The sequence below is a fragment of the Lolium rigidum genome, chromosome 4 (assembly GCF_022539505.1).
Source record: "Lolium rigidum isolate FL_2022 chromosome 4, APGP_CSIRO_Lrig_0.1, whole genome shotgun sequence".
Lineage (NCBI taxonomy): Eukaryota > Viridiplantae > Streptophyta > Magnoliopsida > Poales > Poaceae > Lolium > Lolium rigidum.
The window spans coordinates 64,582,643-64,607,367 of record NC_061511.1 but is presented as its reverse complement, the minus strand read 5'-3'; the positions used below and the strand labels follow the sequence as shown (position 1 = coordinate 64,607,367).

General features: G+C 41.6%; 2 protein-coding genes and 1 non-coding gene across 5 annotated transcripts; 1 reads left to right on the top strand and 2 right to left on the bottom strand.

Moving 5' to 3' along the window:
* Nucleotides 1-6,967: 6,967 nt before the first annotated feature.
* LOC124650832 lies at nucleotides 6,968-7,163 on the top strand. Its single transcript, XR_006987240.1, has one exon. It is a non-coding gene; the product is annotated as a U2 spliceosomal RNA (small nuclear RNA).
* A 176-nt stretch (nucleotides 7,164-7,339) lies between these two features.
* LOC124648886 (tetraspanin-10-like) lies at nucleotides 7,340-10,134 on the bottom strand. The gene is made up of 11 exons (XM_047188573.1): nucleotides 9,943-10,134; nucleotides 9,305-9,417; nucleotides 9,162-9,216; nucleotides 8,991-9,046; nucleotides 8,738-8,785; nucleotides 8,477-8,525; nucleotides 8,290-8,373; nucleotides 8,108-8,175; nucleotides 7,886-8,011; nucleotides 7,724-7,799; nucleotides 7,340-7,602 (listed from the first exon to the last, which is right to left on the bottom strand). Exons 1-11 carry the CDS (start codon nucleotides 9,994-9,996, stop codon nucleotides 7,528-7,530), a joined length of 804 nt encoding a protein of 267 aa, XP_047044529.1. The 5' UTR covers nucleotides 9,997-10,134; the 3' UTR covers nucleotides 7,340-7,527.
* A 3,014-nt stretch (nucleotides 10,135-13,148) lies between these two features.
* Nucleotides 13,149-19,269, bottom strand: LOC124708742 (DEAD-box ATP-dependent RNA helicase 12). Of its 3 annotated transcripts, none has more exons than XR_007005306.1 (10): nucleotides 18,795-19,269; nucleotides 18,245-18,305; nucleotides 17,880-18,114; nucleotides 16,916-17,154; nucleotides 16,247-16,498; nucleotides 15,980-16,160; nucleotides 14,598-14,686; nucleotides 13,910-13,983; nucleotides 13,640-13,799; nucleotides 13,149-13,553 (listed from the first exon to the last, which is right to left on the bottom strand). XR_007005306.1 is itself a non-coding variant. In XM_047240412.1 (10 exons), the coding sequence occupies exons 1-9, from the start codon at nucleotides 19,169-19,171 to the stop codon at nucleotides 13,721-13,723; spliced, it is 1,587 nt and encodes a 528-aa protein (XP_047096368.1). In that variant the 5' UTR covers nucleotides 19,172-19,269; the 3' UTR covers nucleotides 13,149-13,606; nucleotides 13,674-13,720. The 3 variants fall into 3 exon arrangements, 2 of the variants coding, with proteins under 2 accessions (XP_047096368.1, XP_047096369.1); XM_047240412.1 differs by having other exon boundaries at nucleotides 13,149-13,606; nucleotides 13,674-13,799; XM_047240413.1 differs by having other exon boundaries at nucleotides 13,149-13,599; nucleotides 13,674-13,799.
* Nucleotides 19,270-24,725: the final 5,456 nt, after the last annotated feature.

The window sequence follows — 24,725 nt, the reverse complement described above, 5'->3', positions numbered from 1 at the left end:
TTGGAAAATAAGTCATTTTCAGGAATAAATTTTAAGGTGTTTTCAAAATCAAAATCAGGACCTCTTTATTCTGAAGACATTTGAGAGAAAAGTTTTGGAGAAAATTCAGTAATAGAGATATAATATTTTATAATATCTCTACTATAATACCAAAAAAGTTTTACCAAATTTATGATTTGGTTTTCAAATAAAAATACGTCATCTAAATCTAAAACAATATAAAACCCTTCTCTGATCGAAACCTGCATAATCACCAAAACCGGCCTCCCCGCCCGCCCTCGCGCTCACAGCAGCCTGCAAAACGCCGCGGCGCCCCGGAACAGCAGCGGCTACACTGTCGACCCGCCGGCCGACCCCGTTCCGCGCTGGATGTCCGGGTCCCGATCCATCGTCCACCATACGTATGCCCCGATTCGTTTCTGTTTCCGATCTACTCGTCGTCTTCGAAAAGGGCGTTGATAGAATTAGTTACCGATGGGAAATCCTTGGGAACGAGAGGGTTCTGGTATGCAGATATCAATGTATTCTAGTGGATTTTCTAGCCTTTATCTGCTTTTGGCCTTTTGCACTCTTTGTTTTGAAGAAAGCAAACATAAATCATAGCACGACGACAACGCTTACATGAAATATTCGTTTCCTAAGGTTAATAGTTGTTCTACTCGTATATCGACCTTGTTCTGCTGCAGGTATGACGAGGAATGTGTTTCTAAACTTACATCTGCACAAACTCTGCAAGTACCAGATGAATCATCCTGGAAGGAGTTCCTCAACTCTATAGGAACGAAGGAATCCGATACTTTCTGGTCTCGCCGGGCAGTTGGTGATCACACTGCTGTGTTCTTGCCAGTATCACGAAGCTACATTTCCACGTCTCCTGGGTCGTCTCTTTTGGTCCGGTTACGTCGTGATTGGAATTCGACGTTTTACATCAGGGTTGATCAGAATGGATCTTTCCACACATATCCTCCTGTGGGTGGACAGTTTCAGAGCTTACAAGAAGCGGACAATGCCATCGACCGCTATCTTCGTGACCGTCGGAGTCCAATGATGTAATATTTCTCAATTTTGTTCTAGATTTTTATCATCTTCATTATCCCAATTTATGTTCATAATTGCAAAGTTGCAACCGATCATATTCAAACAGGGGTACACGTCCACATGCCTCTATGATGTAAGTCAGAAAATATAAGCACAATTATATAGCATAACTATGGAAAGATATAGATGCCGCTAAGTTTGTCTGTAGGAAAGTTGACAAGTTCATAAAGAATACATTCCTAAGCTAATTTTAAAGGTTCCAGTTCTTAAAGTAAAGGGTGCATTATTTTGTATCTGGCCTAGCTATGTGAGCTGTAATTTCTATAATTGTTTAGCCTTTAAGTTTTAACTATGTGCACATATGTAACTATCTTTTCTAATACTAAACAATGGTGGCAACCAGAGCATTAAGTCAAAAACAGTGTATAAGAGCACACTGAGCTGGGATCTAAAATGAAAGATGGGTTCTGTCTTTAAAAATGAAAAAGAATTAATCCCTTCGTTCACTAATATAAGATGTTTTGGCATGCTGATTTAGCTTGGCAGAACGTCTTATATTAGTGAACAGCGGAAGTACATGTTTATAACTTGGCATGTAAGCACTTCATTTTGCTTCATTTTAGACGATTGCTACCTTGATATATGTTAGGTGCAACTTGGGAGCTGTTCGATCCACACTAACATCCTTCCATACAAACTAATCACCCTAGCTCTTTGTCAGGCTGATAACATTAGCATAGTTTCACATATTCCCTACTTCTGTGAAAGTACAATGTACTGACCTCATAGAATGCTCCTTTATAAATTAGGTGCAAGGAGCTAGCTGGGGTTTCTCAAAAGGAGATGGCTATACGACGATGCCTTTACTGGCCTGACGGGACAAGGAAGAAACGTACAAAATCACAAGTGATTGAGAAAACTCTTGATCCGATGCGCTCATTGGTTCAAGCTTTAATGGACCAGTATAACGAGAATCACCAACCTGTGGGGTTTTGCTCTCCCTTCCTCCTATCCTTATTACCTATGCCACTTCCAGTATTGGACAATGTCTTATTGTCTTATGCATGTAAAAATTGCTAATACGATTCATGTTCCTTGGTTTCAGGATCTTCCATATGAACTCAAAGAATTTCTTCACTGCCAGTATATTTCTGAGAGTAGTATCGGTAGCTACTATCATTTGAATTTCACTGCAAATAGGAATGGAGTTGAGGATATTGACCGTAGCAAAGACAGTATGTTCTTTGTTGAAGTCAAATTTATGAAAGGAGAACAATTAGAATTGGTGGTTAACTGTTTCTGCATGGTTGAACATAATGACAATGGTAATCTACGCTCTTATCTAAGATGGAGTAATTTTCAGCTATAATTTGTGGGTTGCACTAACTCGAACTTATCTGTTGCTGTTAGATATTGACATTTTCTAAGTCCACCTGTTTTTTTTTTTTTTTTTGCCTGTGTCTGTTTCCCTTCATGACATTTGTAATACCTCAAAACTGCTTCATGCTGTCATGTGTAATGGATGTATATACACATGTTCATTATTATATGTTTATGCCTGGCTGGGCATTTGACAGTCATACTAATTCCCTCTGTTATTTTTTTCGGTTGAAAATAGGTCACTGCTATGGTTGTATAAATAATGGAAGTGCTTACATGAAGCACCCCAGCAAGGATGATGCATACACTGGTGGTCACTTGGACACATATTCATCATTTGGATATGATAGGAGTGACGCTGATAATTCTGATAACGTATGATGATCTATCTCCTAGTGAACATTTAATATTGTGTTTCTTCGTTGTTAATTACAATTGTTTCCCCCTCTTTTCACAGGAGGAGGCTGAGGAGACTAGGATAAGACGTATGTACGTGGTAATGCGATATCTTGTTTTTGGTTTATTACCATTTGTAGCTGCATGATGTTGATTGCTTGATTTCTTAATCTTTTCTTGTATATTTTCTGTAGGACTATGATGTTGAAGAACGTATTGTGGCTGAACTGGGCCTCGACAAAGACCCTCCACCTAACATAACTGAAGAAGATCTGAGGAGGGTGTTTGGGCGTGAAACATGACATCACCTTGCACTTTCTAGGATTGTATGTAGGAGTATGTATATTCGGATCAGCAGATCTGTTAGTGTTAATCTTCCCAAGTTGTATACCAAAGCGGCGTATTGCCTGTCATTAAGGCGCAAGAAGAAAAAGATATCCTAAAGCCGCATTGGGAGATTATTTGGTTTGCGATGGATTTTTATTTATAACAATTTGTATTCAATTAAGTACTTTCTGATTGAGAACCAACATGTGGTTGAATGGTTAAGACGGCGCTGGCACCCCGGCCCACCAAGGATCAACCCCAAGTTTTATACTCGGTGGCTCATAAAAGTGAAATATCCTTCACTAGGAGGCGACGTTTCCGCCGATAGCGAGACGCCTGTGGTGAGTGTATGTACTGTATTTTAGAGTTCTCTATGTTTCGGAAAAAAAAACTTTAAAGATTGTACACCACTCAATAACAAACCAAAAGTTCGTAAAAAAAATATATCCTAAGAAGGGTTTGTAGAAGCGTCAAAAGCAAATTTCGTGACGCAAGATCCAACAGATCAGAAACACAACACCTGGAATCAGATGAGGCGGCACTACATGGTGGATCCGAGCTAGGTAGGAAAAGTAAGGATTATTAAGCTTATTTACGAAGGTTCTAGCTGATTTCTCCTTACTGTGCTCAAAAGTCACAACTAAAGTTGCTGAAAACTTGGATTTGAGAACCAAGTATCACAGGCGAAAGAGATGCGGGCTCATTTCTTTAGCCCGCACTAGCCTTGCGCTTTCTGCTCAGCCCAGGCTGTTGGCCCATACAAGTTAAGCCTCCTTTCTATTAAGAACTAGGTGAATGCCCGTGCGTTGCTACGGTAGCCCGAGCTCTCCTTTTTCCCCATCTTGCAAGACAAGAAACATATGAGTATATGAGTAATTAACCATTTAACACATTTCAGTTTTGAGAGTCCATACAAAATTACATGATTCATTGAAAGCATTTTAAAGTAAAAGTATTATGAAATAACATGGTTTCCTTTACGCAATCATTAAATTGTAAGACAAACACACGACGACCCATTTTCATGACATAATATGAGCCCCAAGATGCATTCCTCATAGACACCAAGCAGCAGAATATGCAACAGACTTGAAAACAGGGGTAACAGAAAACTGAATAATAAACTAACTATTATAACATTTACAAGTTCTTTCCAACGATCAGTGATCACCACACCACACCACACGGTCAGCCATCGCCCAAACTCTTCAATGTCTTCTTTCTAGTTGGTCAGCGAACGCATGTACTCTTTATGTCTTCAAGGCTTCTTTGTTTGTATATCATCCACACCACACGGGATATGCCTTTGTCAAATAATTCAAGAAGACACAAACAAGTGATAAGATATTTGCCAGAGCATACATTTCTTGTCTCGTAGACATACAAATTAGTATCAGCCCAAAAGTTGCACATATGGTTTGATAACTCTCTTTAAATGCGACGGAAAATTCAAATTGTCTTCTACTCTTCGCTAGGAAAGTTTCTTAATAGTTTACAGACTTAACCGATAATAGTTAGTTGTTTGCTTTTAAGCTAGTTGAAGCATACCAAATTTTATATATAGCTCATGTTCACTTATTTATTGACAAAGCTTTTCCTCAATCTCAAGTTATCAGCACTACCTAGTCAATAAAGATACACTATGCTTTCTGAAATTGTTAGTGCCAAATTCCATTTATCATGAACCAAATGGTGTGTTGAATTGGTTCAAGTAGTTACAAAAATTGAAGTGAAGATGTCATTTATCTTTTTTTTAGATAAAAGATGTCATTTATCTAAATCAGTTATATAGCACAACTCATATACAGCTTATTATACTTCTAGTAAAAGGATATCACCTTAAGGAATGTTGCTAATCATTGCCCCCCTCCCAAGGAAACATGTGTTTGTGCATCATTCAAATCCATATCCTTGAGAACTTTGGTCGGCCCTCCCCGCCCGTTCAACTTTTCTACAAAAAGATTATGCAACAGAACAATTAAAACCAAGAGAAAAAGTTCACGTCACGACAGGTCAAGCAGCTGAACAAATCTAGTACCACGCAACAACAACCTTAGGAGAATGCATTACTCAATTCCACACAAAATACAGCCTGCAGAGCCTGTAGGAAATGCAGAGACTACAACATGAGATTGAATTATAAGTAGAAAATTATTGACAATACCTAACCAGGCGAAACATTACAATGATAATAAATTTTGAAGATACACCAACGATATACTTGCACTAATCATCCGTTATCTAGCAATGCACATCACTATTATGTAGAGTGCACCATGACATCAATAAATAGAATTTTCTAGGTGTCTTATCATACTAATGCATAAGAGATACACAACAAGGATGTTACCCATTGATTGATGAAATGTTGTAGTCATCTGTGTGACTGTGTAGCATCCGACAAACACTTTTTCTATCTCTCTCATTCTTTTAGTAAAATATAGTGTTCTGATTTTAAGGCTTGCTGGCCATCAAAATAAAGCATAAGTACATTCACTCTCTGTCTCAACGTAAAAGTGTAATGTAAAAAAACATAACAAGATTACAGACTGAATCACCTTAAAGTTCTCACTTCAGTAGTTGGCACCAATGACTATTCTCCTTCAATTGCCCTTCCACTGCAAATGATGCATGATCAAAAAAAAAATCAGAAAATTCCCCCCAAATATGCAAATTTTAGCTGTAAGAATTAACAAGACTAACAACAATATTTTAAATTGGCTTCGCTACTAATGTTACTAAAGGATTGCAGTGGATTTCTCAAATAAGTTCTCTCCCAATCGAGAACCCTAAACTGACAGAGGGTTGTGCAGGATGTTCCGCTGATCGAGCCTTGCGAAAGCGCGGAGAGTTGGGGCTGGCATCGAGCTGCAGCGTGCATGCTGTTTCATCTGCGTGGGAGTGCAGGGAGCCAGGGAGGCGGCATAGTCTATGATGAGAACGGAGCAGGAGAGTGGGTGATACTCTGCGCCTCCAGGGGCCGTCCATCAGGGGAGACGGCGACATTGAGGTCGGCACATGGCATTCCGCATCCTCACCTCAAGAGGAAGGCGGCATGTTAGTGGGAGCGGTTCATCTGGGTGTGAAGATATAGGTAGGTGGTCAGTGTGCAGGCGGCATGGACAAGGCGGCGGCGAGGATGATTGCTGGCGGCATGCGTGCATATGCTTCCGAGCATCGGAGGACCGGGCGGGGATGGGAGGGGCTGGGGTGGGGTGGCCAGCAAGATGGGTGATGAGGCGGCAGCCTGCTTGGGTTGAGAGGGGGAGGACAGCAACATTGTTTCTAGGGAATGCATACACAGTAAGGAAATATCTCATAATTAATTTGTATTGATTGATTTCTCTTTAGTACCATGATTAGTGGGAGAAAATTAGAGGAAGGCACAACAAGATGGCAGGAAGTATCATTGATTCCCCTTTATAGTACCTTCATTAGCGGGAGGAAATTAGATGAAGGAACAGTACGGCATGAGCACATATGGAAGTATTTGATGGGCATATACAAAACAGCTCCGGAGATCACGTTTCAATTTAATTCTGATTTTGTTTTGTTGAGCGGGGCTGGGTTGGGCGAGCCATGTATACATTATATAAATCAATCGGACGGTGTTAGTTTTTCAGATTAAATTGGATGGACAAGATTCTTTTAATGACGACCATCAAACGCGTTGAGCGTCAAACGACCAACTCCCATTTAATAGTAAAGATTTCGGTCGAGCAAGTTGCGCCGGGCTGTGCTCTCGGTTTAGTCCCACACTGCTGAGCGGGCATCGCATGAGGTGGAGAACCAGTATATAAGCAGACCCAAGGCAACGATTCAAAGCATACCTTTCTCGGCCTTTTGGCTAAGATCAAGTGTAGTATCTGTTCTTATCAGTTTAATATCTGATATGTGGATCATGTGCCCACAACGATATTAAATTTATTTTTTGTGGGGAAGGGTCCACCACAGTAGCTTGCTGCTGGGGCCCTTGCGTGTCGCCTAGGCCTTGCACTGCAGCCTGGGCCGGCGCACCCCAACCAAATCAACTTAACTTTGAACCTTTCTGCTTAAACCATGGTAGCTCTCTCAGTATGCCAACTTTGGGCATGGAGCCTTTGAATTAACAGATCTAGACGTGCATATTGCTGGTGTTCAGCGTGGGAACATAAACAGAGACAGAGGCACACAGAGCCAAAATTGTTGTGAGACTGCCAAGGTTGCAGTATTTCAGAAGGGGCTCGCCACTTTTTCTCATTCAAGTACAGAGCACACCAAGCAACACATAATAAAAGCCTCGGCATTGCATTTCATTAATTAAACTTGAATGAACAATGTTATCACAAGGGACATCAAATCTAACTCTTGCTTGACACAGAGAGGATCCACTTCAAAGGAAGGCTGTCATCTTCCAGGAAGTTTAGAATCGCTACCTCCAGCATGCCGACGTGCGCAGCACCCAACAAAGTACACCAATGACTAGCGAAAAAGCAAAACGCATACAACTATCAGAAAGTCATGATAACAGATAAGGTGGGGCAATTTATTGTGTTGAGAAAGAGCATACACTAAATCGCATTTGAGGGAAAATTGGGCTTACCAGAATAACAAACAATATCACGTTGAAGATGGCAACCACCCGCCACTCTGTTTTCATATATTGTGCTACGCCAGCTCTAGAAGCAAAAAAAACTTCAAATGAGCACTGAGACTGTAAAAAGGTTTGGCATTTCGAAGGTGAAATAGGAGATGAACATCTTACTTGCAAGAATTGCAGTCATAGCACCTTAGGGACTTGTCATTTTTGTACAGTTTGCAGTCGACGTTTGTGCTCACCGGATGGAAGCTCAGATCAAAGTTGGAAGCATTCAAAGCTGGATATCCACACCTGGCAATGTTTAGAAAAATACAGCAACCATGTCACACTCTGATGACAAGCAATTACAGGTCCAGAATACCATGTGGAAAGGAACAAGGGGCATACTCAGCCGGTGGGCGGCAACAGCCAGATTCAATGGGAGTCAGATCAGCAAGCTTGTATTGTTTTAGAGTCTGCATCAAGTAAAAAAGATTCTGCATTAAGTCGAATGGTATAACTAAATCACCGCAATAGGAATGGTTGAGACACCACATCAGGTAAAATAGGGTTCGCAGAAAAGGAGAGACCTTGTATCTTTTTGACAGGCTACTGCAATCATCCGATTTCACAAGGCAACTTCTAAGATGGGTCCATTTTTCAGTGTCGTTGAGCTTTAAAATAAAAAAGTTCGAGTTATACCGTTACCAGCATAGATAAATATGAATAAATCGCATACTTGGAAAAAAATGGAAGGAAACAAACTTCCCGACATACCTGTTTGATGAACCAAGAGCTATAATCCTGAAGGCGATATTCTTTATATCTGTATAGAACATGAGAAATGGCAAATGAGAACCCTAATTTGTTCTTTGCAGAAAGCAATTTTGGTTCACAGTTCATGTAGTGACAAGCAGGAACTAAGTGAACAAAATTGGCCACATAGTGCAAGTTTTCAACTTTTCATATGATAAGTGATACATTTCTTCAACTTGTCATTTGGCATTTCAATCATTCTATTAACATATAGTCAGATACCTGGCCCCAGGAACAGCATGTCCAGATCCAGTATTTGTAATGATAAACCTGCAACATTAGAAAGCAAGATGAGTTAAGAAAAAATGCACCCACTAAAGTGAGCTACTGATTTATTAAGTCAAATGATAATAAAGCTCTATAATTAAATCCCATCAACTAATCAACGCACACTCTAGCAAAATTACAAATAAACAGTACACCATGATTGGCACCAACTAAAAGTTTTGCTCGCGAATGAATCAGAGCAACTTACGCAAGCACAGTGAACACCATGATTGCCACCAGGACCACGAACAGCATTGTTAGATACTAGATACCCACATGTCAAGGCAACAAGTAACTCCAAAAGTACCAAGACAGCAACCAACATCGGTAGCACTGACGTGGCTGCAAGTTTATGCATCAAATGTCACGATAAGGATACTGTCCAGAGCAAGCACGAAATGTTCTTCCAAGCACCAACAAATCCTGCAAGCGACCTGCAGCATGGGCACTAAACCAGGTTAATAATGTGGAAGCACTATTATCCACTGACGCAGTGGGAATACAATTGGGGGATAGGCGTACATGAGAAAAATTACTCCTCCGAGAGCCATGACAGGGATGGTGAGGGACCGTCTGCACTCGTCGTTGTGGGTGCTCATCCAGAACCCAAAACCCACCACCAGTATCGCCAGCATCTGTTCAACAAAGAGCAATTGAAGAGCATCATAATGCGCGCCGAGCAGGAAAAAGGAAGCCATTCTTTCTAGAGGGCCCGGCATTAAACTGTGTGGAGCACTATCCTTAACATTAAGTTAGAGATTAATAATTCCAAAAGAAAGTTGTTAACAATTGGCAAGGATGGATCATTGCGAGATGACAGGATAAGGATGCAATACAACTAAAAAAAAATGGACAGAGACACACCAGATGGGAACAAACATGAGGCAAACACAAGGGGAAGCGAAATGCTACGATTGTCGGCTGAAATTCAGAAACCAACCAAGCAGTTCAACTGATTTATACTCGAAATGTGCAGCGCCAAAATAATTTGGAACCCAATTCCGGAAAAAGCTAAGCATCCGAGAAAACAATGTGCAGCAAGCCGCTCGGGACATTCGGCAGCAGCGGCAGTTGGAAGCGGCTCGGCCGCCCATCGGGGAGCGAGAAGCACCGGAGCGGAGCAGGTAGGAAAAGGGTAGCGAGGAAGGGGGCTGACTGACCATGGTGAAGAAGTTGATCCACCTGATGACGAAGGTGCTGGTGCTGCTGCCCATCCCGACCCGAATCAGGCGCGGACGACGGTGGCCACAGTCACTGGATTCCGCACGGGACAGAGACGGAGTGAGGACTGACGAGTCGAGATCTGGGAGTGCGCAGCCGGAGACGGCGAGACCCGGGTCGCGGCGGTGCGGCACCTTCCTGACGGACCTGCCCCTGCCTGCCCGTGTCAGCGAGTGCGTGCAGTTAAGCTTGGCACACGGGCAGAGAGAGATGGGGAAGAAGCAGAGTGCGGAAGTGCTCGCATCCTTGTGGCCGCAGTAGGAACGATGACGTGTGGGACTGGCTGGTTTGTGGGGCACATTTGTCAGCCGGTGACGATAGTGTAAGGGGTCCTTTTGGTCGGGTTTGAACGGCGGCCGCGGCACCTTTCCGCGAGCTGCGTCGGGGCCGCGTGGCCCACCACAGTAAAGCTTGGAAAGCAACTCACAAAGTTATGAAAAATTCAGCGACGAATTCTGAGAAATTGACTCGCAACATGTATGCCACGAATTTTGGGACTAAATTTAAAACAAGGAAGTTCACTTCTGGTCCTTAAATTGTAGTCGTAAGAGTTCACTTTTATTCTCACAACTTCTCTTCGGTTTAAAATAAACCTTCAACTCTCAAAACCATTCACTTTTGATCCTTGCCCCACTTGAGCCAGACAAGTTTTTGCGGATTTGCCACGCTTGCTCCACTCCCGTGCAGCGCTCTTTCCCGGGGTGGCTGGTCGCATTGGCGTCAGCGGTCATTGTTCCTCGCGCCCATGGCCGATGGTTGGCGGCTGGCTCCTCAGATCTCGCACGGCAGTAGGCCGGGCCGCTGCCCTTCTGCCATGGGAAGGGCCCTATGCTTCTCGTCCTTGGTGCTGCGGATGTGGTCAGGACGGATCGTTCCGATACTGCCTGGGTTGCACACCTGTGTTGCTCTTGTGAGCGCTCCCGGAGAAATCTCAGACCCGAACCTCTCAGCATCGTCTTCGCGCCGCTGATCCTCTCTGGAGGCATCACCTTGGAGCCTTACATGTGCCGAGTGGCATCGCCTCGGGTATTCTCGCCGGCCCTTGGATTGTTTCCTTGCGGACGAGGTTGTGGTTAGGGTGGCCCAGGCAGTGCTTCCTAGATAACCCGGGGTGGCCTCGGCTTGCGTTGCCATTCGACCACGGGGCGACACATCGATGTATGTCTCCCCAGTCTCGGTTATCCGACGCTCTTCGACTATGCTTGGTCTCGGCAGCACAACGCCCTTTGGCTTCACTGACGGCACACCGGTGTCGTCAAACGGTCTCGCTTATCCGACGCCCTTCTACCGTGTCGGTGAAGATTCTTTGTGTGCTCTCCTCCGCTCTCCACATATTCCACTACCTGATCCTAAGGTTACTTGCCTTCGGTGTTGAGGTTCTCATCGGAGATCCTCCCTGCATGTCGACTTGAGGTATTCAAGGTGGTGTATTGGTTACGACTTTAATTTTGTCTGTGCCTTGTGGTGGGACTCGATTCTGCATCTCCCTTTGACCTCGGGGTCAGCCCAACGGTGTAGCCGCCCCATTCTCGGCTACCCTACGCCCTTCGATGGTGCTTTGTCTCGGTTTTGCAGGTCCTTCGTCGTCACATCTCGCTCGCCTTGCCAAGTTGTGGTGGTCGTTCCTTGAGGTGATGTCGTCCCGGGGGGTTGGTGGGCTTCGGGTGCTAACCTCCCCTTCCTTTTGTGTTCTCTTGTTTCTGGTATGTTTTTTTTTTGTTTTTTACTCCCTTCTATCCATTATAATATCTCCAATCTGTTTGTAAAACATGGGCCTGCTAGGCTTCTTTTGATGGAATACAACAACCGATGGGCCCCCGCGTCAACCTCGAAAAAAGTATCAGCCACGAGTTTAAAATAAACCTTGAACTCAACAAAAAAGGATGAAACGTGAAGTTCTAAAAAAAAAATTAGAGCCAAAAGTGTGCTTTCTAAGAGTTCAAGGAGGAAAAGTGGACTTTGTTCAATGTAAAATGCGGCTAAAAGAACAAAATTTGACATATGTTGTCATTTAAAACTGGGTTTTTTTGTTTAATTGTCTGAAGATATGTGATAAATTTGGACTGAAAATCACGTAGTCGTATAGACATGTATTCTGTCTAATGAGGGAAAATGTTTTAAAAGATGCGACTTACTACTATTAAATTCAAGTGTAGTGTATGTCTAAATCTGGATGTATCTAGACACTAAATAGCATCTAAATACATCCAGATTTATGGACTGAGGTAGTATATGCTTTGGGGAATCTGTGTTCCATTCTCATCGAAACATGTGATTTTGAGAACCTACCACCCTATGACAGTGGGCGGACGGGGAGGCAACACAACCACATGACAGGACAGGCGGATTAACGTACTCGTTTAAATTTGAGCAAAATTTAAATGCCTGGGAAGCAACATTAAACTGAGGCGAGAACAAAGATGGCGCTGACCTCCTGTGTGGTGACTGAGAAGGCTAACAACGATTAGGGCCTCTTCCGACAGGAGGATTCCAAAAAATGCTGTGGATTTCACCGTAAAGATTTTCTAAATGTGGAAATATGGAAACAACATGATATTACATGAACCAAAAACTAAGTGCTTGACACGGAATTTCAAAACTATGTGATATATTTTTTTAAGAACAACGTGATAATTAATTGAAAAAATAGATAGGATTTTTCTCTGAGCCAATGCTTGAATTCATACAAAACTTGCAAGAAACAATTATATCATCTGAATTTCATTACATACAATCATATGTTCAAATCACCATATGTAAAAAAAAAATATCTTCTGGGTTGCACTACTTTAAGAATTTCCTAAATAAACATTATTTTCAAAAGGTTGACCTATAACCAATATTAGTCTTTGATAATGTCGTTCAGTGCATACACGTGGCCGTCTTAAAGTCCATTCTCCAATGTACGTTTTAAATGGTATAGCACCGAAAACCCCACAATGATTAAAACCCTTCAAAGATATATCAGATTTAGCATCATGACATTTCGCTGATTTAAAATGCCAAAGTTGCCACAGGTTCGAACATTTGGTTGTGATTTTATTGTACTAAGTGGAGGAAGTAGAATGGAAAAATTATATCAATTTCTAGCTCTCATAGCTGAATAATGGACTAAACAGAAACACATGCAACTATGACAATGTCAAGATAAACAAGGTTATTCTGAATACAAGGAAAATACTCAGGTTATCGTCTACACCAAGAACATAAGAAACTGATAAAAGGGAAACAAGTTAAAAAGATATACTCCTAGTACAAACAGAAAAGGAAAGTAAAGGAAAGCAAGAAAAGAGCCGCAATATGATGATACAAACTCAAGCAACAGAATCCCAACACAACCAGAATTTGAACAAGAAAATAAATGTATAGGCAATCTTGAGCAGATGCATGCAGCAAGAAATAATGTTTGGGTTGACCCCACTTCGCAATCTCCAAGCAGCCGAATGTGCATCTCCACAGTTAAAATGATTAGCACCCGTGCCAGCAGAGAACGCTTCTCCACTGATAGAAGTAGAAGCTTGGATGCATCACCAAGGCACGAAAATAAACCCTGTGTATGAAAAGGGGGCATCCCTTCTTATCCAGAACAGCACAATCTGCAATCTAAAAGAGCGATATTTGAAGCATGGTTCTTACTTGATGAGGTGCTATGTACATCTGGTATACTTGCCTAATGATGTTTTCATAAAAGATGTGCTTCTAATACTGTTAAACTGATCATTGGCAATATTCTGCCAGGTCAATCTGTGGAGGTATTGTTTTTATTTCTGTGCCAAGTTCTTGCTCAATCCTATACCTGCAAAGAAGAAAACAAAACAGCTTAAGACATCTTGGTACACTAGGTAGAAAAGAACTCCCTTTTTTATCAAGATATCCTAATAAACCACTTCAGAAAAATATCCTTACATGTTGAAGCGGTCCTCATAAGTGATTAAATTCACTGCCAAACCGAGGTGCCCAAATCTCCCAGAACGTCCAACCTAGAAAAATGTGAAAAGGGTGAAACTTTTAGAACTGAATCAAGCTATAAAATATACAAGTACTGGGAGGCAAAGCTGTTCATAGTCTTATATTATTGGAGGTTATTTGTTTGTATAATAAATAAGAACTGGACATAGCAAATAAAGCACTAGTGACACAATAATAAATGTCAGACATGTTTTCAGCAGATTTAGTATCAGTACAACGACTCTGACGTTGCCAAAAGGAATTTTGTGGGGAGGGGTGTGGTGGGCTCCCAATATCCATAGCAATCAAGGCAATAAGGAAATCTGGACAAATGAGTTAGTATTCTCTACCAAGGTTAAGCACACACAGGTATACATGAGCCATGCATGCATATACGGAAAATTACTAGATCAGGGAGAGAGGCTGCATTGAAAATATTAGCATCAGAAACCATATGTTAACCAAAATATCAAACTGCTGTGCAGAAATCATGTACTCCCTCTCCATTCACTATTAAAAGATGAGTCCATACTTCAGTACGGACTACATACTGCCCGAAATGAGTGAACATACACAAACGAGCCTAGAAAACTAAAACATCTCATAATAGTGAATGGAGGATGCATAATGCAAATAAGCTACTTACCCTATGCAAATATGTTTCAGCAGTCTTGGGGAAGTCAAAATTAATGACAACATTAACAGCTTGGATGTCAATTCCTCTGGTAAAAAGATCTGCAGCCAAAATAATTTCTTAAGTGAAATGATCTTCATAGCACTTTATGGTAATAATGTGCGAAATAGTGATGCATTATTAGAATGTGTATGCCAATCATAGGCCTGAAGCAGTACAGCACAACTAAATGTAAGATTATAATAATTAAGATAGTATAAATCAATATACACATCAGTCAGATTAGTTATTTTCAAGTACTCCTTGGACATGTGAACACCTTAAAAGTTTTTTTAACTACATACATACAATCTCATTTTGTCCATCCCACCATCTTCAAGCTCAAGTCAATAATCCAGATAAGACACAGATAATATACTCTGTAAGTAGACGTTAATGAATTGAACATGAACAACTTTAGCGGGTTTTTTTAACTACCCTCGTACAACCCCATTTTGTCCCTCCCACCATCTTCAAGCTCAAGTCAACATTCCAGGTAAAACACAGAAATTATACTCTGTAATGAGACATTAATGAATTGAAATGTTATTTTACTTAAGTAGAATTACTTTTAACGCAAACAAGACTACATGCCTATGTGGGTAGACTAAATTATTGCTTATTGAGACTACACAAGTTAAGGACAAAAAACAAATTACAGGCTCTAGTGCAAAGAAGACTACAATGCCGACTAAGGCGGTTTATATCCAGCGGAGGCCTCCAGAAGCACCAGTTAATAGTGGGATTCTAAAGGGTACGGAAAATATTAGGAGGGGCAGAGGGCAACAAAAGTAGAATTGGGAGGTGGGGGTAAACTGAGACTTGAAGGATTGAAATGTACCTAGAGATTAGCTCTTGATAGGACTGCATGGAAATCAGCAATCCATGTGCTGGAATCTTAGTTTGTACTTTATTTCCTCTTTTTCACTTTTTGGTTTACATATGTTTCTATTGGGTTTCTATCTAGCCTATCCAACTTGCTTGAGGCAGAAGGCTTTGTTTTTGTTGCTGTTTTAGTGCAAAGAAGATTACAAGAGTAGACTAAAATTTTGATTCAAGACTAAATGAGTTGGCAAAAAACAAATTACAAGTTCACTTTACTGTGTCCAAAACTTCAATTCACAAAGGGTGTGCTTTGGAGGCCAGCTGATGACAATTTACTATCAACAAGGTAATGCTGGGAGAGAATAATAAAGCAGCACAAAGATATGCTCATGAAGTGAAAGAAGACGGTAAACGATTTGAAGCACCTAGTATGAAGAAAGCATATAAAACTGTAAAACAAGATAACAGGCGATTAAGAGTATTTGCTAAAATAGTGGAAAATACTATGAAGGCAGGAGGTGGGGGAGAACCTGTGCACACAAGGTTTCTGCAAGCACCATTGCGAAAATCATGAAACACTCGGTTTCGATGGTCTTGCAACATTTTAGCATGAATGTAGAAGCACGAATAGCCAAGCTCAGTGATTTTCTTAGCCAGTAGCTCAACTCTATTAACAGAGTTGCAGAATATAATAGACTGGTTTATTTGAAGCTGCCAAGAGAACACAAAAAGGTAGAATGTCTCAGACTGTCAGTATATACAAGAAACGACAGGTAACAAGTTTTTGTAATATGTACCTTTGAGAAAAGTGTGTTCAGACAATGAACTTTTTGCCTTTCTTCTACAAAAGCATAGTATTGTGAAATTCCTTTCAGTGTTAGTTCATCCATCAGATTAATAACATAAGGCCTAGGCAGATATTTCTGCTTGAAATCCTTGACAGTTACAGGAAAGGTTGCAGAAAACAGCAATAGTTGCCGACTAGCTGGAAGGTAGCGAATAAGTTGTTCCACGGAAGGCTGAAACTCAGGAGCCAACAGCTTGTCTGCCTGCATTACAACAGGTCATAATTCTTCAGAAGAGAAGTACTTGACTTGCTCTAATAAGCAAATAACAAAAATACAAAGGCCAAAGATGTTCCAAAAACTACAGGATTTTACAACATCTTTAAATCGGCGGATTAGTAAATGTACACTACTTAAGGAATTGAGCGCAAAATTAAAAAAAGGCACTGACATGGATAGAGCCAGGACAATAAGAAGACATGGGAAGAATTCAGTCTTTTTCCAAGACGGGTAAGATTATATGATGCTGCTGGCTAAAGTACCATAACTTAAGATCAATTAAGTAATGAGAAGGAATAAAATGAACAAAAGATAAGCCTAACAAAGTAGCACACTTCAAATCTGTGATGTACATATAGATCAACAAAACAGAATCTGAATTTTGTGGTTTTCAAATGATACCTCGTCCATAATGAGCATTGAACACTCGTTCAGCATACAAATCCCCTTCTTGGTAAGGTCCAGTATCCGTCCAGGTGTCCCAGCAAGTAAATGAACAGGTTGGTACAAACGCATAATGTCATCCTTCAAGCTGGTTCCTCCAGTACTCACCATAACTTCAATATTCAGGTACTTCCCAAGCTCTTTGCAAACTTGTGAAGTCTGCAGGGCTAGTTCCCTTGTTGGTACCAATATAACAACTAAAGAACAAAATTCATGAAGAAAATAGAGTTAAGTTCAACAAACAGTGTGTAAAGTTTTAGTTCACAATAACATAACAATTAACTAAATAAGTGAATGCCAAATTGGCACTACACAAACATTATCCTTGGCAAGGGATTTGAGTAGGTGGGTGGAGAGTGATTAGCTAATCAGCTAAGTAAATGGATGTCGTTGCATTACATTAAAATTTGAGTAAATATTTCAACCAGAGAATGCTGGAACATAAATTGTTTACTTATCCACAAAAAACAAGTTAAATATTTAATACCTTTAGCGAACTTGGTCCACCAATATATCTCTATAAAATAATACATTCAACATACTCCCTTCTGTTCCACAAAAAGCTTCTCAACTTTGTCTAGGTTCAGATGTATATAGACATATTTTAGTTATAGATAGATCCATATCTAGCAAAAGTTAAGAAGCTTTTTTTTTTTGGAACGGAGGGAGTACCAAATATTTAGAAGATCGTACAGATTTAAGCAAGTGAGTACGCATTTTGGCATACAAGATGCAACAGCATGAATGCTTGAAATAACAAAATGATCTTGTGGCAGAACATGGATACGCTATGGAAATATAAGATTGACCAGGAACATGACACAAACTTTTGACCAATTGTCAATTGTATTGCTATACATAAAATGGAAAAGTATTGCTTTGATTAATTCTTATAAATCAAACACTAGGAGTGGCAATTCACCTTGTATGGCATTTTTCTCTGGGTCAATTTTTTCAAGTGCTGGAATGCAAAATGCAGCAGTCTTGCCAGTGCCGTTTTTCGCTCTTGCAAGAATATCACTTCCAGTAAGAGCAATTGGAATGCTCTCTTCTTGAATAGGAGATGGCCTTTCAAATCCCTTCTCATATATTCCCATAAGTAGTTCGCGCTTCAAAAAATAATCTTCAAACTCGTTGCCTTTTGTTGCAGTAACATCCTACGTAGAACATCAAACATGTTGCAGAATATAGTATCAGTACACTAATGTTTGCAGATTGGTGCTATTCAGCACCTCTCACAGAATGTTGCCCAGGCATAATTCTATGATGTCATTAGCAAATAATCACCTCTGTCCTGAAACGAGTATCTGGAGCTGGAATATTCAACTGTGCCTTCCAATCTTGAGAGCTGGAAAGGCCAAAGGAAGATCTTGTTAAATTAAAAGCGCCAACTAATTCATTTGAATGCAAATCTTGTTATAAAAATGCTAACTAATGACATGACAAAGTGGCAGCTGAAGTATTCCTATGGTGCAGAGTAGAACACCAGCAGTAGGGCACTAAGATGAAAACACAGCGCATTTGCATAAACAAAGTGCGTCCAACCAGGGGGCAATCAATTTCAATTTAACACAGGAGTGTAGTGCAATATTACACCCAAGTTATTCCGTTGACAGCCTACACACGGTAAGAGTTAAGCCTCTACGGGCCATACAACAACGCAGAGCACTGCCTAGTCTTAAGGACACAACCTAACCATGAAATCAGCTAATCCTCCCCCCGGGCCCCAGCCACACCAGAAAAGAATCACATCCGCGCGGCACAAACCCTACCAACCGGCCATAAGCAGCTTCCAGAGAAGGACCTTGGCCGAAGCTGCGAGTAAAATGGTCCGTACCTCGTGTCCACGGCGTCGAGCCGCGGCGCTGCCCTTGCCGCGGCCTCTCCTGATGCCTGGGCCGCGGCCTGGTCCCGCCGCAGCCACTGCTGATGCTGTTGCTGCTGTTGCTGTTGCTGCGAGAGCGAATTCCTCTGCTGGTACTGCTGCTGCTGCGGGAACGAATTCCTCTGCCCGTGCTGCTGCTGCTGGTGGTGGTAATCATGGTGCTGCGGGTGCGGGTTTCGGCCACCATAATAGTTTTGGTTTCCGCCGCCACCCCCACCGCCGCCACCCCCACCGCCGTTACCTCCACCGCCGCCGTTACCTCCACGGCCGCCTCCGCCGGCGCCGCCGTAGTCGTAGCCGGGTGGGTACCGGGCCCTCGGGTGGTGCATGGCGGGATCTAGGGTTTTGGAGCTGGGGGCGAGGAGGCGCGAGGGATCTAGGGTTCCGACGGTTTTGCCCCTTCCGGAAGGCGTGGGTCTCGCTTTTGGGCTTTTGGACGAGGTGGAGGTGGAGGTGGTGGATCCGATCCGGAACCGCTCGGTTTCGAATTGTAGACTTCGGGAGGACTCAGATATTTTTTCTCAATCTTTAGGGGAGAACTGTATGGCACTACTTCCATTCTCGGAAATTTTCAAACAAAACTTGAGCCTTCTGAACTTGATTTTCGAAATTAACCCATATAACATCTTTGATTTATAGAAAATTCAGAGGACTACAATTTATAATTGAGTTGTTTCGTATATGTGTGCAATTTTGGATGTTCGTACTACGAATTGTTTTTCACTTGTTTCATAGGGAGTTTCGCTGACTACAGCTTATTTGTGAGGTATCTATACATTAGGATGTAGATGTCATGACATTGCAATCTTTTTTATATATTGGTTGGGTTCTTAGAGATCAAAGAGGCCACCGTGTTTCTCGTACCAACGAGGAAATCGTGTAGCGTCCAATCGGAGGGTTTTTTTTTGTTTTTTGACACATACTCGTGACGGTGATGTAAAATTGACAAGGGACTAAGAACTAAAAGAAAATAAACGGAACATTTAGAGTGTGAAAAAAGATGTCGTGTGAAATAAGAGTATCGAACCACGATGAGCTACTAGTTAAGGTCTTGATGCCCTTTGCTACTAGATATTAAAGGCTACTTGTAAATTGTTCTCTAATCTCAAGATTAAGGTGTTTTAAAGGATGGTTCTAATTGGTTGCAAGGAATGTGACAAAGCAATAAGTAAAAAGCGCTTTGAGAAATGGGTTGAAACTTAATAAGATAAAATGTTCTCGGAAATTATTAGATCCACCTCTAACATTAGGATTCATGTTAATCAAGATAAAATATGATTTTAATCATATTGTGTGTGGAGAGAGCTCCATAACAAGATGCGCCGCGAAAACCATCGGTTATCACATCTCTAAATAACCATTGTGGCTAACCTTCTGCAAACCACACATCGACTATCGCAATTAAGGTTTTTACCTCATGGTTATCGATATGAGCTTGGTGAGTACCCCTCTATCCTCCTCATCCATGTGTTAAAATGACGATTTTCATTTCTCTTCTTTCACTTTACCACAATTCAAAGGGTAGTTCCCTCTCGAGACCATAAGGCAAATATTACATGGTGCACACCATATAATATCAACAGAGATAACTAACACATATTAATACTTAAAACCATATATCATCTTAGATACATCTTATTCATGCTTGGGTTTCTCCATCTCCCTAAGAACAAAAGGGACTACTCACACATGGAAACAAGCAAGAACATCATCATACTCTTATGGATGGGATGAAAATAATGGAATGAATTCGAATACAAATTCACAATAGCAATCAAAATTACAACTATGGTTGAAGGAGAATGGGATTGGTGATGGTGATGGAGATGCAACGGTTGATGATGAAGGGGATGATGCATTGTCCTCCGATGATCCGCGTAGCATCCCGGATGATGTCTTCTCCAAAAGTTCCTCCTCTAGATCTGTCCACGGGCGGTGTTTATGTGTTTATCGAAGTTGTGTGTCTCCGATCTCTCTGCCGTATGTGCGAGATGAAAGTATATTTGACGAGATGGTGCTCCTGACAAGCCGTATGAGCGGACGGTACGGACGGGCTCCCCCGTACCGATGCCCGCTAAACTTACTGGAAGTTTTCCTCGCATCCCCCTTTCGCCCAGGTGCATAATTAAGTTATTAAATGATTTTTATCACACGAAAATACCATAAAATGATAGTTTTTATTGATATTTAATCATTGCCTTGTTATTTTGAGATGTTGCGTAGACAAGCATAAAAGGGTGTGGTAGCGTACAAAAATCTTATTGCTACTCAAAGATATCTTAGTGAAATAACAGTGTAAAACATGCTAAAAATGCACTCATCAACTTCCCCAAGACAGACTCTTGCTCGTCCCCGAGCAAGATAGAAGCTCAATGGGCAGAGTCATCTTTGTTCATGAAGCGTGAGTCGTTAAAATAAATGAGGAATTTTTAAGAACAAGGATTACAATATAGGATATAGAACTAAAGAATGAATCACACCATACTATTCTCATACTCAAATGACTTAGAGGTCTCCACACCTTTCAAGTTTGATAGTAATCATGAATACTATTTTCTTCACATACCATAAGATCATGAAGCTTAACTTTTATATGAGAACTATGAGCAACACTTTTTATTTTATTTCCTTCTCTTTTCATAAACAATTTGATAGCATGATACTTCTTTCACAATAATTTTCTCCTTCTATTTTTTTCTCTCACATGATTTAACCAATGATCATAATATGTTTCATAGATAATTTTATTCTCACATTCTATCAGGACTTTTTGGTGTGAAAGACCTTAAAAGCATTACCATGATGCAAGTACAAATGATACGCATCCTAGTTCATACATCTAATACAATAATCATGATTCAGTCATACTTCAAATATAATAATTGCTCATAGTTCATAGGATAAGAATCCTTCACTCTCCAAGGGAAATTAAACAAGCACTAATGCAATCCTTATCGAAATTCAAAACTAAATGCATGCGGAAAAGTAAATATGGGAATGAAAGATGAATTACAATTTGTTACAGATCTCCCCAATCTTGGAATCAAGCCAGGTGGGACCAAATAATCCTTACGATTATTTGATACCGTTGCAGCTTCAAGGTGGAGGGATTGCGTTGGAGGCAGCTGCACGAAGCTTCCTATTCGCCTCCTCCAAAGCAGATATGCGGTGGAGAGCTTTCTGCAGTTCAGAGCGCGTGGAGTTCATTGAATCAGTAATTACTTCTACTACCTCATTGATATCCTTCTTGTTCTCCAGGTCTTGGTGCTGGCGCACTATATCCCGATGTAAGAGCTCATCCTTCTAATACTTCTCCAGCATACTAATGTGTTGTTAGTCCTCGTGAGCGGCTTGCTTGGTGGAGTTGGTTCATCATTGAGTTTAAAGTCCACTCCTTCATTGGCTTGACGTTGATGCGAGCGTTCAACGTCACCTTCTTTGTCGTGGAAGTGTGAGCGATGGTCTCCTCATAAGTTCCTGCATCAACACCATTATGCTTACGTTTTGGTGACGTGTAGTTGGTGGAGATGAGCTTTAGGGACTCCACACACCATTCCTGTGAGGCTTCTTAGTCTCCTCCTCGTCTTCTGGCGTCACCATGTGATACGTCTGAAAAGTATCTATAAATTTTGATGCTCCATGCTTGTTTTACACCAATTCATATATGTTTTGCTTACACTTCATTGCACTTTTATATGATTTCCGGCACTAACCTATTAACAAGATGCCACAGTGTCAGTTCCATGTTTTCTGATGTTTTTGTATTTCAGAAAAGTTGTGCCGAAAATATTCTTGGAATTGGACGAAACAAAAGCCGAAGTCAATATTTTACCGAAACGAAGACGATGTCTGGAGGGGGATGATAGGGATACGCCCCAGGGGGCCCATCACCAAGCTCACTCGCCAGATGAAGAGAGCCTATGGCAGATCCAGTCGGCGGGCGACTGGACCATGCGCCCTAGCGACCAAGCGCCCTTGCGACTGAAGCCTGATACGTCTCCGACGTATCGATAATTTCTTATGTTCTATGCCATATTATTGATGATACCTACATGTTTTATGCACACTTTATATCATATTCGTGCATTTTCTGGAACTAACCTATTAACAAGATGCCGAAGTGCCGATTCTTTGTTCTAGCTGTTTTTGGTTTCGAAATCCTAGTAACGAAATATTCTCGGAATTGGACGAAACGAAGACCCGGGGCCTATTTCGCCACAAACCTTCCGGAAGACCGAAGGGAATACGAAGTGGGGCCACGAGGTGGCCAAACCACAAGGCGGCGCGGCCAAGGGGGGCCCGCGCCGCCCGTGGTGTGGGCCCCTCGTCGGCCCTCGACTGCGCCCTTCCGCCTACTTAAAGCCTCCGTCGCGAAACCCACGATGCGGAAAAACCACGATACGGAAAACCTTGCGAGACGCCGCCGATCCCATCTCGGGGGATTCTGGAGATCTCCTCCGGCACCTGCCGGAGAGGGGATTCATCTCCCGGAGGACTCTACACCGCCATGGTCGCCTCCGAGTGATGAGTGAGTAGTTCACCCCTGGACTATGGGTCCATAGCAGTAGCTAGATGGTTGTCTTCTCCTCATTGTGCTTCATTGTTGGATCTTGTGAGCTGCCTAACATGATCAAGATCATCTATTTGTAATACTCTATGTTGTGTTTGTCGGGATCCGATGGATAGAGAATACCATGTTATGTTAATTATCAAGTTATTACATATGTGTTGTTTATGATCTTGCATGCTCTCCGTTACTAGTAGAGGCTCGGCCAAGTTTTTGCTTTTAACTCCAAGAGGGAGTATTTATGCTCGATAGTGGGTTCATGCCCGCATTGACACCGGGACGATGATGAGAAAGTTCTAAGGTTGTGTTGTGCTTGTTGCCACTAGGGATAAAACATTGGCGCTATGTCCGAGGATGTAGTTGTTGATTACATTACGCACCATACTTAATGCAATTGTCCGTTGCTTTGCAACTTAATACTTGGAAGGGGTTCGGACGATAACTCTGAAGGTGGACTTTTTAGGCATAGATGCGGTTGGATGGCGGTCTATGTACTTTGTCGTAATGCCCAATTAAATCTCACTATACTTATCATGACATGTATGTGCATTGTTATGCCCTCTCTATTTGTCAATTGCCCGATCGTAATTTGTTCACCCAACATGCTTTTATCTTATGGGAGAGACACCTCTAGTGAGCTGTGGACCCCGGTCAATTCTTTAATACTTGAAATACAAATCTGTTGCAATACTTGTTTTTACTTGTTTTCTCTGCAAACAATCATCTTCCACACAATTCGGTTAATCCTTTGTTACAGCAAGCCGGTGAGATTGACAACCTCACTTGTTTCGTTGGGGCAAAGTACTTTGGTTGTGTTGTGCGGGTTCCACGTTGGCGCCGGAATCCCTGGTGTTGCGCCGCACTACATCCCGCCGCCATCAACCTTCAACGTGCTTCTTGGCTCCTCCTGGTTCGATAAACCTTGGTTTCTTTCCGAGGGAAAACTTGCTGCTGTGCGCATCATACCTTCCTCTTGGGGTTGCCCAACGAACGTGTGAAATACACGCCATCAAGCATATTTTACGGCGCCGTTGTCGGGGAGATCAAGACACGGCTGCAAGGGAGTCTCCACTTCTCAATCTCTTTACTTTGTTTTTGTCTTGCTTTATTTTATTTACTACTTTGTTTGCTGCATTATATCAAAACACAAAAAAAATTAGTTGCTAGCTTTACTTTATTTACTGTCTTGTTTGCTATATTAAAAACACACAAAAAAAATAGTTACTTGCATTTACTTTATCTAGTTTGCTTTATTTACTGTCCTGCACTCTATATTAAAAATACAAAAAAAATTAGTTACTTTTGTTACCATGTCT

Bases quoted from the DNA above. Each gene is read 5' to 3' on its own strand.
- LOC124648886 (XM_047188573.1), bottom strand. From the start codon at position 9,996: ATGGGCAGCAGCACCAGCACCTTCGTCATCAGGTGGATCAACTTCTTC. The intron at 8,176-8,289 runs GTCTCTCCTTTT...TACTTGATGCAG, and splicing joins GCCTGTCAAAAAGATACAAG to ACTCTAAAACAATACAAGCT. The intron at 7,603-7,723 runs GTAAGCCCAATT...CTTTTTCGCTAG, and splicing joins TGATATTGTTTGTTATTCTG to TCATTGGTGTACTTTGTTGG.
- LOC124708742 (XM_047240412.1), bottom strand. From the start codon at position 19,171: ATGCACCACCCGAGGGCCCGGTACCCACCCGGCTACGACTACGGCGGC. The intron at 16,499-16,915 runs GTATCATTTGAA...GTTGTAATGCAG, and splicing joins CAATGCTCATTATGGACGAG to GCAGACAAGCTGTTGGCTCC. The intron at 13,800-13,909 runs GTAAGGATATTT...TCTTCTTTGCAG, and splicing joins TATGAGGACCGCTTCAACAT to GTATAGGATTGAGCAAGAAC.